Below are 16,285 nucleotides of genomic sequence, written 5' to 3'. Positions count from 1 at the left end.
TTTTGAAAATTGAAAAACAACTCAAGGTCACATCTAAACGAACAGCACTTAAAAACATTGAAAGCCTTAAAAATCGCTCAAACAATTTTCGCATCTTCATGTCATTACGATGTAAAATTGACGCTTACGTACCACCATTAACTGACAATTCTACTGACTGATTCAATTTTCATTTCCCCCCGCCAAAAGTTGAAACGTTGACAACTGACTCCCTGCCCAAACGGCATAAAAAAAATGTTTCCGCAAAGTTCGCCGCAGCCAACGCACAGTTTCGAACCGCGCCGTAGATTGAAAAATCAATGGAAACCGTGTTTTTCATCCAATTACTTGAAAATTCCATTAGGGGCGACGACCGGCGAATAAGACGAGACGTCGACGAGGACATTCGCAGAAAAAAATCCCCTTTCCAGAGTCGCCATTTTTCGCTGTTTACTTGGGAACTGAATTATGTGCTGGTTGGAAATCTGAAAGCTTCTGGGAAAAATGCTCAGTTGAATGATTTCTTCTTTGCGAATCAAATTGAAAAGTTTTATAGGGCATTATGGACTTCAGTGGAAATTCATTCCAGCGAGGATAATGATCTTTAATCAATTTGCAAACATTAAATATTGATGCAAGTTTTTACTCCATACAGGACATGATAATTCAAAAAAAAACTCTTTTTGAACATTAACCATATTTAGGGGAAACATACCCTTTCCAATCAAACACCTATCTTCGTCATATGGAGAGTTTGATGCTCGATTAAAGCTCCAAAAATACTATTTAGGTAATAAACTTACCAGCAACAGCACCGCCTCAAGTAAGCACGCAAATTTATGGCATTTACTTGCCAAAAAGATCAATTTCCATGCACTTTTGATCATAATTACTATTTTGCGAGACCACTTCTCATCATTTTGTTGGCACACACAGTGACACACTCGAGAAACCCTCAAACGCTTAATGAATATCGCCAAAATCAACTTCTCACTTTCGCTTATTTTTTCTCGGCGCTTTCGATACACAACTGGCCCCAATTTTCGGCAACATGTTCTTTTGCACATTAGTTGGTCACTCACTTTGAAAATAATCCCGAAACATGTAAATAATTAGCAAGCGCCATGAAAAAAAACAAACGCGCCAAGTCTTTTGACGTTTCAATTTTGACGACCCATTCCAATCGAAGGCTGAAGAAAACCGAGAGAGAAGCGAAGGCAAATAAAGAACAAAGGGTGGCTACCAACACCACCGCAGCGCCTGTTGGAGTGAGCCAGTGTTGCCAGGAAATATTCTCTATACATGCTACTTTTCGTGAGTGTTCGCTTAAAATTTCATCAATTTTGGCAGCACTAAGCAGACCCAAAAGAGCGCTGGAAGAAAAAAAGAACTAAGCTGAAAATAGAAAAATGGGCGTGGCCCAATGCATTCGTTTGATAAGAATACATTTTGGAAATATTTTTTTTCAAATGCTTGTAAAAGAAATAGAATAACTTTTAGTTAAAGTGGAAATAAACAGAAATGTTCAGAAAAAGTTGATCTACTTGTTGGCTTTTTTCCCAGAAGCTTGGTTTCAGTAAATTTCAAGGAACACTCCAGATTATCCAGCATCATTCAAACACGACTGCTTATTAGGCTTAAAATGGGTATATTTCCCCTATGTTTACATATACAATACGTAAGCTTGAAAGCAATTTAAAATGGATTAAAATCAAAACACCTAGCAAATTGAAATAAAATAGCGATCTTCTTGATTTAAAAAAAAATCTATTTGGGTAATTCTCCGCCAACTCACACAGCAGTTGCCCCGACCCCTCTTCGATTTGCGTGAAACTTTGTCCTAAGGGGTAACTTTTGTCCCTGATCACGAATCCGAGGTCCGTTTTTTGATATCTCGTGACGGAGGGGCGGTACGACCCCTTCCATTTTTGAGCATGCGAAAAAAGAGGTGTTTTTCAATAATTTGCAGCCTGAAACGGTGATGAGATAGAAATTTGGTGTCAAAGGGACTTTTATGTAAAATTAGACGCCCGATTTGATGGCGTACTCAGAATTCCGAAAAAACGTATTTTTCATCGAAAAAACACTAAAAAAGTTTTAAAAATTCTCCCATTTTCCATTACTTGACTGTAAAAAATTTTGGAACATGTCATTTTATGGGAAATTTAATGTACTTTTCGAATCTACATTGACCCAGAAGGGTCATTTTTTCATTTAGAACAAAAAAAATCATTTTAAAATTTCATGTTTTTTTCTTACTTTGCAGAGTTATTTTTTAGAGTGTAACAGTGTTCTACAAAGTTGTAGAGCAGACAATTACAAAAAATTTGATATATAGACATAAGGAGTTTGCTTATAAACATCACGAGTTATCGCGATTTTAAGAAAAAAAAGTTTTGAAAAAGTTACTTTTTGCTTTTCTCTTTGTTTCGTCGTCCATATCTGTTGCGGGTGACCATGAACGGCCATGATCGACGACGACCAACTTTTTCAAATCTTCGGAGCAAAAGTTTCCATAAGTTTATTTATTTTACTAATTTTTTAACAAAGCATTACTTTAACCCTTTCAGGCCTGAATTTTCGAGATTTTTTTGTTGGTTAATGATGGGAAATTGATTTTATGACCAAATTAGATACATAAATTATTTAAGAAGAATTCGAGATATTACGAACAAAATTAAATTCTCGGGTAGATTTTCAGTTTAACACTGGAACGCCCAACGCATGTCCAACTTACACGGACGCCCAAGCCTCCCAAAAAAGGTGGAACGGCAACTTCAACTCGCTGGTTTTGGGGCATTACTCAACCAATCGGGACGATTCTTGTTTCCAGTGATTTGTAAGAATGTCTAGATGATCCTAAAATTTTGCAGAACTTGATTTGAACAAATCTGTAATTTCTGCGACCGAAAACATCGTTCCACTTTTTTTAAAACGACTGCCTCCGCGAAATTTTTGGAGCGAAAAAAAAGTTGGAACGATGTTTTTGATCGCAGAAATTACAGATTTGTTCAAATTAAGTTCTGCAAAGTTCTAGGATCATCTAGACATCTTAACAAATCACTGGAAAGAAAAATTATCTTGATTGGTTAAGTTATGCCCGAGAACCATTGAGTTGAAGTTACCGTTCCAACATTTTTGGAGCCTTGGGCGTTGGAATGTTAAGGCATCAAATAAAAACAAAATCTTTTTTTATGTTTCTTTCTTGTAAAATAGCAAACAATATTTCCTCTAAAAGCTACTCACCATAAACTTGTTGCCGGCCATCATCGCGTCCCGTTCGTTGTTCCTTCGTTCGCCGTACTCGACGTACATTTTGCTGCGCTCGGCTGCTGCTTCGCTGCCTCTCTTCTCTGAACCAAACAAAAATATCACTCCTTCACTCACTCACTTCAAACGCACTCACAAGATATTTCTCACGCAGCAGCAGCACCTTTTAGAATATATATTTCGCTATCACAAGTGCCTCGCCATCAGCATCGTCGTCGTCGTTACTTGCGCCACTCGTCGATGTTCTGCGTTCATCACGCTCCTGAAGATACACACACCTTTTTTTCGAAATTGAATTAGGGATCTTTACGATGGGCACGATTTTCACCTTCCCTCATCACCTTCTGCTTCCAGGCAGGGCTCGATTACGGCCGGAAATTGCCTCACTTTTCGCTCGATGACACGCGCTCCTGGTTGGTTGAAATGGGGCCAATTTTTCATTGGAGCTATAAATTATTTAATAATTTAGCGAAATTTGCCTGTTGTGCTGCACAATGCGGAAATTGGGGAAACCTTCAACGTAAAGACTCTCGTAAAACCTCTAACATAAAATTTACTTGCTCACAAACATCCTATAATTCTCTGGAGGTAGGACATTTTCCACTACATCGAACTCGTAACGCGATTTCTAACGATATCTCGAGGGTAGGATGGGGTGTCTTCTTCGAGTATTCACAACTTCCACCGAGGAAATAAAACTAGATTATTTATTGAACACTTTAACACGATATTTTTTTTTTGCTGATATTTTAGGGTACGCGGACTCTTCTCCAACCCGAAGTTACTCAACGACGACTCAGTCTTGTGTCTCCGTGAACGCCTCACCCGAAACTTCTTGGTCACGCGTTACGACGGCGTGTGCTGTGGCGGCTAGTAACTTCTACTGGCTGGTGTCTTCCTGATGTGGGCCAGTCCCCTCAGTGCTCATGGGTTGCCTGTAATGAAATAAACAAACCGGTTCATTTGTGGGAATTCTTCGAAACTTCGTCCTCCCCTTACGCTTCGACCAAGTGACCGGGCAGCGGAAAGAAAAATGGAAAAATTAAATTTTCTCATTTTTCCTGGTGCTGGTGCCCATTCACGGCTCGGTGGCTATTTCCGCAATAAGAGCCCTTGGGTGGAAAAACGGCGCGACGATGGACGTCACGACGCCCCACTCCCTCCCCCACCAAACGTCATCGATGCCGTCGTATTGATTTTCAAAGAGCTTCTATTTTCTTTGCTGTTTGTGTGTGTGTGTGTGTTTCATGGTAAGGAATTTCTTCGACTTTGTCTTTTGCTTTTTGTTTTCTCCTTTGAACAGTTATTGTCCTGTGTTTTCTTTTGAATTACGGTGAGGAAAATGAGTTTTTGTTTTCAAACCCCGGAAAGCGATGCAAGACAACAAGGGTTATGAGTTTTCAACAAAAAGGAATTTCTATTTGCTGAATTATCTTTAAATATTCTATTACAATGTTATCATACCTGAGACAGATTTTGTGAACGAACCCACATGTCATAGAATCAACAGGGAATAAAGGAGACGTAGACATACCCTACCAAACGTTTCAAGTTATTCGTAATTGAGCAATTCTCTACGTTTTAGAAGATCTACTTTTCATTGTGGCCGGGACCCGTGGTGTTGGGGTAAGCGTGGTTACCTCTCACCCAGTCGGCCTGGGTTCGATCCCAGACGGTCCCGGTGGCATTTTTCGAGACGAGATTTGTCTGATCACGCCTTCCATCGGACGGGGAAATAAATGTTGGCCCCGGTCTAACCTAGAGGGTTAGGTCGATAGCTCAGTCCAGGTTTAGGAATCGTCTCCGTGGGTCCTGTCTCGGTGGAGTCGCTTGTAGGCAGTTGGACTCACAATTCAAAGGTCGTCAGTTCTAATCCCGGGGTGGATGGAAGCTAAGGTGTAAAAAAAGGGTTGCAATTGCCTCAACAATCAAGCCTTCGGACGCCTAGTTTCGAGTAGGAATCTTGCAATTGAGAACGCCAAGGCAGTGCTGTAGAATAATTAGATTTTTATTTGACTTTTCATTGTATCTTGTAACTGTTATCTGTATATTGAGCAGGGATTTTCTGATCGTCTTAGTGTCTTCGGCAAAGTTGTGGGTTACAATTAGGACTACATATTTGGAAAAAATGGGTGAATGGAAAAAAAGCAATTTTTTAACTAACTTTTTATCACAAAAATCGATTTTGACTGACTTTATCCCCTTGGTTTTGTTGTATTATTTTATATGTTTTAGTAAACAAAAGGTGAATTTTTATTGGCAACCGGGTAAGACAGACGTTTTGTTTTATATAATAACTTTCGAAAAGTATTGAGAACCAAAAAAAAAACAAAATATTTCAAAAATGTAAAAAAAAAACAGAATTTTATAATCACGACTCACATTTCAAAAGGGCTTTAATCGAATCATTTGGCCCTTTCAGTAGTCTTCCCTTAAATTCTATAAAAATGTTCAATTTAAAAAAAACTTATTTGATATTTTTTATCATAAGTAAAAAAATATTTATATGATACTATTAGTGATGTTCCATACTCAAAATCATAATATACGTTATAATTTTTATTACTTCTGTTAACTTTCTCATGCTATTTTCGGAAAATCATAACCTAAAAAATCTATAAATAAAATTCATCAAAAATTAATCAGTTGTTTTTCATAAAGTTTTTTAAAGTTTCTTTTGATAGAAAATAAGTATTATTAAGAAAAACTTTTCAACTATGAGTAGTTCTATACAATTTTGTAAATCTCGCGAGTTTTTAAAACTACATTTTTTGATGTGGATGAAACTTTGTTCATGCATTCCCTATGTCAAAAGATGTATGACATTCTTCATCTCGAGAAGGAATGTTATGATCGATTTGGTGTCTTGGGCGAAGTTTAATGTTATAATTTGGTCTTTTCAGAAAAAAGGGACGCGGAAAAAATATAATTTTTAAAATTTTCAAAGAAAATAATTTTATATCATTTTAGAATTTTTTATGTGTTTTAGGGGACAAACAAAGACATTTTTGAATTATAATGCGTGATGGTGTGAAATCTTGTTTAAGAGATTTGTATTTTTGAAAAAAAAATGTTTTTTTTTTTTGAAGAATATAGATAATCTAGTCAAAAAATATGAAAAATCATTATTTAAAGCAAAGCAAATTTGCAATTGAAAAGTACTTTACAACTTTTTGATAAAATCTACCGTTTTCAAGTTAAAGCTACTTCACATTAATGTGAGTAAAAACAATCTTGAAAAAAGCACATCTTAAAACTTGAGAAAATTTCTATAATTTTCTCTCTGTGGCTTTGAAAATCGAGCAATTAATCTCTGAGATACAGTCTCACAAAAATGCCAATCGGTGAAAATTAATTTCTCTAAGAGTCATCTAATAAGCTTATAATTTCCAACTGACGATATCTCAGAAACTATTGATCCGATTTTCAATGTTGAAAAATGAAACTTTTGCAAAATTGTCTGATCTTTTCAATAACAATATTTTTTTTTATTTATACTTTAGAAAAAGGTCTAAAGAGTATATAATTTTCCTTATTACATATTTTAGTTGAAATAGACCTTCCCGGCTACAAGCAACACTGCATGTTTTGCTAAACAGCTATTCTGCCCCTGATCGCATAAATGTCCCATATGCATTTTCATCGATTTCTAGTTATTGATTCAGTTTGGTTCAAAATTGTGTGCTCTTTCGAAAGAACCTATAACATCCAGTACTTTGTTCTAAAAATCAGGAGGAAATCCAGTTTTTTTGCAAAAACTCAACACGTAGCCTTATGTATGGGACAAACTTCAAATGCGTTTTTCTCAGCTTGCTGTTTTTGCATATGGGACATTTATGCAAACATGGGCAGTATTGAGATTTTTTATAATTTCAATTTCCAAAAAAGATTATGCGCCTTCTACAAATATCACTCAACTTTTTTTTCTTGCATTTCTGTCTATCGAAAACCAAAACTGCTAATGTAATGTTTTAATCCACGCAATTCTGTTACACTTGTTGTGACTAGCAAACTATCCACAGCAATGATTGCTAACAATCTGGTGCATTTAGGTAGGTGCGCCAAATTTTCGCCAACCAATCATGAATAGCAACGTGCGACACAGGCTAAACCTTGAAACCTTGGATAGACTGTTTGCGTACAAACCATATTTGTACAATTGGCACACATGGCCCGGTGTCTACGTAATGAAAGATGCATGTTGATAAGTTTAGTGCAGAGATAAATGAATAAATTAATTTTTGTTTAACATTTTCGATCTAAAAAAATATTTTCGACTTTAAAAATTACATAAAGCTACCAAGCTTGAATTATAAATCTAACTCTTTTGGCGTTAATTATATTAACTAATTTTCATTGCCATCGGAGTGATCAATTTGCACACATTCCGTGTTTGGTGTTTACTTAGCTGTTCAAATCTTTAAATTTTAGAAAATTTCCACGCATTCACCAGACTGCAGTGCATTCAATAAAAACCATCAATCTCGACCGAAGTTCGTCACAGTTATTTTTTAAACCTGGTGTAGAAGCAAACGTTGTGCGAAAATGAAGTGGTTCTCCCTTGCTACGTTGCTTGTCGTGATCTGTGCGATGGTAAAAAGAAATCCTTAAAATGTATTGAGTACTTCGTGAATTCTAGTGCTACTTTTATTAAACTTACAGAACACAGTCAGCGGTCAAGCTCCGCCCACAATCGGCGATCTCATCACCCAGCTCACCTCCCTGGTTGGAAAGTCCCTTCCCTTTTTCGCACAGTTCCTGGGCCAGGTGCGATAATTGGAATAGTGCGTTTTCGTAAATGAGTTTGATTTAAAATTTCAACAATTTTCACCCAGCTTTCGATGCCAGTGCTGGACCCTGCCCAGGATTACACCAGTTTGGACGCCATCAACAAACAGTTGACTCAATTAGTCTCCACTTTCCAAAAATTCTCACCCTACCTCGTGTGGATTGTTCAACCGGTAAGAGGTTTACAAAATGTGCGAACTAAAAAAAACCTTTAAACGTTAATTTTCCAACAGGGCAACGCCAAAACGCCACCGGAAAAGACGTTTGCCGAAGCGGTTACCGCCTTTGCCAACGTGCTGCCGCAGCTCAATCAAATGATGACGCTGATTTTGACTAACATTCAGAGCGGAAACATGTCAGGATAAGATCAGTAATAAAAATGACTTGTTGATTAATTGAATTCAGTCAACATGCGTGCATGTTCAAGAACCAACGTGGTTTGTCGCATTAATTCCATCACATTGCTGACGTGTATTTATACAGGTTTAGGATAGCCACTCATTTACTCAACTTTTTGAGCAGTTTTTTTAGGTACTCTCCAAATGCATCTCTCAAACACTCAAAAACATCGACTCGATAAAAAAAGTGTCCTTTGAAAAAGTTGTCCATTTATGTTTTTTCACGACTAGATTCACTATTTTCAAACATCTTAAAAATAGCAAAAAACAATCTTTACTAAATTCCAAAAAAAAATAAGAAGATGAGAAATTCTCTAAAACTAACTTTTTGTCACTAAAACTTGATTTGCAAAAGAAACCCTAGGGCTTTTGTTTATTTGATTTGGTTAACCGCGGTGGATTTTCTTGAAATAATTCGAACTGTCAAAAATCCACCAAAGCATCTACCGCAAGGGGATGATGGAAAGAGAGGAATCACAAATCCGTATAAATAATTTCAAGATTTTTCAGGTGTAAACAGAAAACGCGATCTAAAATTAAAATTGAAGAATAAGGCATTTAACTGCTTATTTAATTGTCGGTGTACAGGACGCCGCACTGTTTAATCATTTTCTGACGTACATTCAATTTTGCAGTTCAAACCCAGTCATTGAATTGGAAAAATAAAATTCTTTTTCAAAATTTTCTTTTCATGATTTGTGTGCACCTAAGTCGAAGACCAAGATTGTTTACTTTTTGCTCTTTGGTCTGACAGTCTTGGTCTGACAGATTTGGTCTGTCAGTTTTATCATGGATTTTGGTCTGGTCTAGGCGAAGAATAGGACACAGCACCTTCCGGATCTACCGGTGGAAACTTTTCTACCACAGATTTTTGTGCGATCAATGTGGTAGATGCTTTGGTGGATTTTTGACAGTTCGAACTATTTCAAGAAAATCCACCGCGGTTAACCAAATCAAATTAACAAAAGTCCTCCTATCTTTAAATTTTTTTTATTTTTTTTTATTGTTACATTAAATGCCAACTTTTCAGAAATTTCCAAGTAGTGCAAAAAATCTTTGACCGAGCTATAATTTTTTTTAACCAATACTGACTTTTTCAAAAAATCGAAATATTGGTAGCTAAAATTTTTCAACTTCATTTTTCGATGTAAAATCAAATTTGCAATCAAAAAGTACTTCAGTGAAATTTTGATAAAGTACACCGTTTTCAAGTTATAGCAGATTTTACGTAACTTTTTTAAAAATAGTTACAGTTTTACATTTTTTTAAATTAGTGCACATGTTTGCCCACTTTTGAAAAAAAAACTATTTTTAAAAAGCTGAGAAAATTCTCTATATTTGCTGCGATATAGCCATGCAAGTGTTTAAAAACAGGATCCTTTAGAAAAAAAAATCAAAAATTTTAAACCAAGACTAATATTTTAAAAGGGCGCAATATTGAATGTTTGGCCCATTTAAAATGATAGTCTTGATTAAAAAAATGAAAATATTGTTTTCGACAAGATCGGAATGTTTTTTATATTTTTCAATTCTCATTTACACTACGGCCTTTCGTCCCATTTAAACGCGTGTAATCAAAGACCGTAAGAGCAATGTCGTACCACCCCTTTCAAATGTTGCTCCAAAATTTACCTGTTTTTAATCACTTGCATGGCAATATCTCAGCAACAAAGTTCAAAGAAACAAAATATAAAGAATTTTCTCAGCTTTCAAAAATATTTTTTTCAAAAGTGGGCAAATATGTGCACTAACTTTAAAAAATGACAAACTGCGACTATTTTTAAAAAAGATACTTAAAAATTGCTATAACTTGAAAACGGTGCACTTTATCAAAATTTCACTTAGTTACTTTTTGATTGAAAATCCAATTCTACATGGAAAAATGAAGTTGACAAATTTTTGCGACCAATATTTTGATTTTTTGAAAAATCAGTATTGATTAAAAAATTCATAACTCAGTCAAAGATTTTTTGCACAACCTGGAAATTTCTGAAAAATTGACATTTCATGCCCCCTAAAACATATCAAAAAATAAAAAAAATAAAAATAGTGTTTTTATGCAAATCAAGTTTTAGTGACAAAAAGTTTATTAAAAAATCACCAAAAAAAAATTTAACCATGCGTCTTTTTTTCTCAGTGTAGTTTTTCCATACCTACAAGTTGATTGCAAATTTGATTTTACATCGAAATATGAAGTTGAAAAATTTTGCGACCAATATTTCGATTTTTCGAAAAAATAAGTATTGATTAAAAAATTCATAACTCCGTCAATGATTTTTTGCACAACCTGGAAATTTCTGAAAAGTTGGCATTTTATGTACTCTAAAACATCAAAAAATAAAAAAAATAAAAATAGTGTTTTTTTGCAAATCAAATTTTTGTGATAAAAAGTTAAATAAAAAAATCACAATTTTTTTACCGTGTATCATTTCTTTCCAGTGTAGTCCGTATCCATACCTACAACTTTGCCGAAGACACCAAATCGATAAAAAAATCCTTCAAAAGATACAGATTTTCGATTTTATTTTTTTTTTTGGACAGCTGCCAAATTTGTATGGAAAATTATCTGGACAAACTAATGATGCAAAATGGCTTCTTTGGGCATACCGAAGGCACCAAAAAAGTTTCAGTCGGATTAAAACATACAAAAAAATCGAATGACCGAATTCTAAGAGAACTGCTCAGATGAGAAAAAATTTCATAAATATAATATTGTATTGTCATTGTTCATACAAAGACCATAAAACTTGTCTGTTGATAATTTCTTGTACAGTACAATAAATGATGAAGGATTATTATGTCTGAAGTTAATTGATAGGATAAATTTAAAAAAAAATATATAGATATACAGCGACGTATCAAAGAAGACCTTTTTGGCCAATACCTTCTAATTCGTCCTCGGGCCATCTGGACAATATTTTGTACAATAAATTGAAAATATTCCTTTTCTTCAATTTTCTTAGACGAACGACTTTAAATATAAAATTTTATAAAAAAAAACTGAGTTTCAAATTATTAAAAATAGGGACTAAAGCAAAAAAACTAAATTCTTAGAACGTAATCGAAAGTCAGTCTGGAAAATGACCTTCCGATTCATTCCCGACTCAATCACGAAGATACTTTCTTTCCAATTGAATGGCAATTAGCAATCCAACTTTCGATTCAATTTCCGTCCCATTCGATGACGTACGAGCCAACATTAAAAGGGTCAACCTTCTTTCTCTGACTCTCTTTCCGCACAGCACAACAATGTAAATCAGTGCACCCATCTGGTCCGCGGAGGCCTGGGTTCGGTTCCGGTTGACGGACCCCCAGAACATCGCACATGCCATCGCCAGAAGAAAGGCCTCGGCCATTTCCAAGAGAGCGAGTCAGCGAGTTCAAAAGATAATAATCGTAATTGCAAACAAAGCCATTCAATTTCCAGCGATAAAATCGAATTAATTCAATTTCATTAGCCATTTGTCCGGGGCGGCCATAGAGGCATCACTGGGGCACGTGCACCACACCGTCCATTTGCGCTGCCGACCCCGAGGGTCCAATTGTGCGTTCGCATTCAATTACGGTCCATTTTTCCACCCCGACAGAGAAGACGGCGGCAGTGTGAGGGCGGACGACAACAGGGTTAAATTGTTCTATTTATCAAAACGAAAATTCATTTGCGTAAAACGACCCCCGAAGGGCGACGTAAAGGGGCACCTCCTCGGCCAGCATTCGCCAGCCAGGACAGTAATCAATAATATATTTAATTATGTACAACCTACCAACCGGTGCTCTGCCCGGGCCCGCACTAGTTGCTGGGGCACAGTGAAAAAAAATTTATAAAATTGAACTTTTATGATTTTGGCCAAACATTTTTTCAAGAAAATATATGTTATTTGACATAAAAAATCAAGTTTATTTTTTTTTATGTCAAATAAAGCCTCGACGATAATAGATATTGTTATTAATGCTCATGCGTTAAGGTGGAGTTGTTACTTTCACACCTGGAAGCGAACGGCAGAGAACTAGCAAGAGGAGCCATCATTTTGCAGAAGATGAGTTTGTGTACGTTCTCGGTGCCAGCAGGTGATCTCATTCTTGATGGTTGATAAATTGTCCATTGGTCTATTACCTTCATTGGGGCGTTATTTATGAGCCTGTGAATACCCATCATGCTTAAAAAACATTACCAAAACATTTCTTATAGAATTCTTATTTCAAGCTCAAAATTGACGTGACGTTTGCATTTTGTTACTGTTTGAGTAATAGTTAGATAAGCTGTTTATTTGTTAATGCATGTGAGGACTATTTTAACCTATAATAAGGCCTTAAATTAGCCTAGATTGATGATATATTTTTCACAACGATAAAGCTTATTTTTCTAAGTACAATGACTCTTTGTACGACTGCAAAAAAAAATCAAAAAATATTCCCTATTTGCCGTCATTGTTGTTCACAACGATAAAGCTTATTTTTCTGAGAATATTGACCTTTGTACGTCCACAAAGGGTTTAATACGGATTTTGAAATCAATTTTGAAAAATTTACCTCGGGCCTATCCTGACAAAAAGTATTTTACTTGACAACTTATTCCTATTCTACACAAATCTAAGTGTCCATAACCCAATTTGTTATCATTTTGTTTATTTTGCTTAATATGGATAGAAATATGGGAAAATCTTGATCAATTTGATCAAGGACGTTATTTTGGCCATGATCTTTGTACCAAAACTTTCATAAAAATTTAAAAATTTGAAGGTTGCAGAAAATTAACAATAAGGTTCTAAAGCCCTAAGTATATTTTTATGTAAAACGGCAAAAACAAACGATTAAAAACCATTTCTGATCACTATTAACTGTAGAATCCAATTGCTAAAAAAAAAAAAGCTGGTCGTAGGACCTAATAAAATAAGTGATGAATAAAAAAAAGAATCGTCAAAAAATGACATGAGACAAATATGCGTAGAACGGCAGATAACGTAATAAAAGAACGCTCTCCTAGTACTATTGGAAGATTGACAAATATTATCAAGTAATTTTTTTAGTCATGAATGTGGTCTTTCTACCACTTAAACTTAAAAAAAAGTAAAAAATAAGAGGATTTTATTGAATTATTGATTTAACCCCAAGGTAACCAAAAATTTGTTTGAAAATTTTCTAAGTGTGCATAACGGCATATTTTATATTTTTTTGGTATTGCAAGAACTTTGAGTACTTTCAAAAAAATCAATGTCACAATTTTGGATATTTGCTCATTTGGGTAATTTCCCTGATCTCTGTTGAATTTTACATTTTTTTTTCAAATCGACGTAGTCGTACTATCTTGTCGCACCCGCCATTTTGACGTTCCGAGAAAAACGCATTTCAATGTTTGACCTTGAATAAACAAAAACGAGAGCACGCAATGTAAACAATAACAAACACGTTTTGTTTGGCTAACCATTCTGTGCGGGTGTACCCCATTTGGCATAATGGACATTTGGCATAACGGGTTTTTAAGAAGGACGTTTGGCATAATTGGTCCAATACATCAGGGACGTTTGGCATAATGGACATTTTTCATAATGGACGTTTGGCATAACTCGTTCAAAAATTATCAAGGACGTTTGGCATAATGGACATTTGGCATAATGGACGTTTGGCATAATTATTACTAGATTTTTTTTTTGTTTTATTTTATAAGTACTTCTCATTTTCACGAATGAAAATGTATTGTTTATTTGCCTTTTTTATTCAACTTTCAGAGATTACTGTTAGTTTTTTTTTTCGAAAAACTAGGTATCTCTTTATTTTTTCCCCAACAGTAAATTGTTTCCTTTTTGAATAATTCACAATAAATCTTTTTAATGAAATTTTGATATTTTTATTGAAAATTTAGTTTAAAGAAAGAAAATATCTCTTGTTAGCTTTACATTTTCCCCTTTCAATATAATAAGCAATAATATTTTTTCAATAAAATTTTCCCTTTTATATGAAATTCAACTTAATGATGAAAAAACCTCTTCAAATTTTCGACAATTGAGCTGTTATAATGCAATTTTCCCTTCTTTTGATCATAATTTAACTTGAAGAAGGAAAAATCTCTAAATAAATCCACAGTTCTAGATGACCGAGAGAATTATGCCCTCGAGTCAATTTCAAGAAAAAGTTCATCCTTCAAAATAAAAAGTGTTGTCTACGGGAATTGCACCAAGAACCTTTAATAGAATAACTCAATAACTAAACTGCCTTGGCCACAACAGCTTGGTGACACAAGAGTAGTCAGATGTCGATGTATGACCCATGTTGAAGATTTACTGTTTTAATTAATTCATGAAATTAATTGTTTTGCAGATTTCGATTTTACTTTTCATTAAATATTTTGCAATTTAGTTGTTTTATGAAATTTTACCATATTTCATATACAACTTAAGAAGGGAAATTCTCTTATAGATGTTCTCTTTAAACATTTCTATCATTTTTGAACATTTTTTCTCTGTTGCTTTATTTTTGCAATAAAGTTGTGTATGCAATTTTCTCTTCTTGTATTTATTTAAAACTAATCTTAAAGAAGAGAAAACTGTTTAAAAAATTAATTGCTAATTAAATTGATTTTTTGAATAGAGGTTGGTGAAAATCATAAAAATAATGCGATTGTCAAACATTTGAAGAGTGGCAAAATGTGAATCTTTAAAGAGACTTTTCCTTCTATAAGTTTAATTTTATATAAATGAAGGGAAAATTTCATAAACTAAACAAAGGCAATTGTCAAGTATTCAAAACGTATTTTTTATGAGATTTTCCCTTCTAAACGTTGAATTTAGAGCGTCCAATTTCCCGTCCCGGGAAAAAAATTCCCGGGAATTCCCGGGATTTCCCGAAAAAAAATATTTCCCGTTTCCCGGGAAATTTGTAAATTTCCCGGGAATTCCCGAAATTCAAACGGAAGTATACATTTTCTTAAATTTTGGAACTATTTTTGTAAAATGCTTTACAAAAATAATGAATGAAAAAACTCAACATGATTTTGTTCAATTAAATGTATTTTTTGGTTTATATATAATTATACAGATTATCAGAAATTATGATATCAGAATTATTTCTGCTAATATTAATTTTTGAAGCAACTGGGAATAGATCTTGCTTAATGAGTATCAAATTATTACAATTAGTTAAGCTTTTAACAGATTGATGTTAAACAATATTAACTCCTTACCTCCAAATTAAAATTGAGATTTTTTTACGATTTTGTTTTATTTTTTTGTGTGCTAAAAGACAATTGGTTGAATACCTAGTACTAAACAAATTACAATTTGAAGTAAAAGAATTATGGAGCACTGGTGCCATAACTGGTGTTAGAGGGTTAAATGTGAAAAAATAGAAGACTTTTTGTGGAAATGATGTTAATTTATCTCAAAAAATGCAAAAATATATTCAAAGCTTGCTTCAAATATTTGAAAACATTGGGTTGTTTGGAGTAAAACCAACACTAAAAAGCTTTACCATTTGTTCAAGAGCTGAAACCAGTATTTGACATGAAAAAAAAAATTCTGCATGTTTTTTTTTTTCTCATTTCAATAAACTGGTCATAGAGGCAAGTTAAAAAGAAATTTTATGATTGTGGATTATGGATTCATTAAAAAAAAAATAATTCTCATAAAAAATACCAAAATACATTTCTTTTTGTAGTTGAAGGATTTTTTACATGCAGTCATGCTGTTAATTGATCTTCACACTTATTTAAACCATTAATGTTGATGTCCTATACAATTTTGTTGCATAATATTAATTAAAACCAAGATCATTACAATTTTCAATAAATTTCAAATTTCCCGGGAATTCCCGGGAAATTGGCTGAAAATTTCCCGTTTCCCGGGAAATTTGTAACC

The 16,285-nt window shown here is 34.2% G+C and overlaps 2 protein-coding genes across 2 annotated transcripts in view; one reads left to right on the top strand and one right to left on the bottom strand.

Annotated features, from left to right (window-relative positions):
* The window catches only part of LOC6036126, a 251,293-nt gene that overhangs the window by 200,067 nt on the left and 34,941 nt on the right, over positions 1 to 16,285 (bottom strand). Inside the window, 1 exon segment of the mRNA XM_038252913.1 lies at positions 3,226 to 4,184. Coding sequence (XP_038108841.1) covers positions 3,226 to 3,294 — 69 coding nt within the window. The 5' untranslated portion in view covers positions 3,295 to 4,184.
* Positions 7,753 to 8,466, top strand: LOC119766838. Its single transcript, XM_038252914.1, has 4 exons — positions 7,753 to 7,842; positions 7,912 to 8,016; positions 8,085 to 8,210; positions 8,271 to 8,466. The coding sequence occupies exons 1-4, from the start codon at positions 7,795 to 7,797 to the stop codon at positions 8,400 to 8,402; spliced, it is 411 nt and encodes a 136-aa protein (XP_038108842.1). The 5' UTR covers positions 7,753 to 7,794; the 3' UTR covers positions 8,403 to 8,466.

Source organism: Culex quinquefasciatus, chromosome 2 (assembly GCF_015732765.1).
Source record: "Culex quinquefasciatus strain JHB chromosome 2, VPISU_Cqui_1.0_pri_paternal, whole genome shotgun sequence".
NCBI lineage: Eukaryota > Metazoa > Arthropoda > Insecta > Diptera > Culicidae > Culex > Culex quinquefasciatus.
The sequence above is the reverse complement of the archived record's forward strand: the minus strand, read 5'-3'. Positions and strand labels throughout refer to the sequence as shown.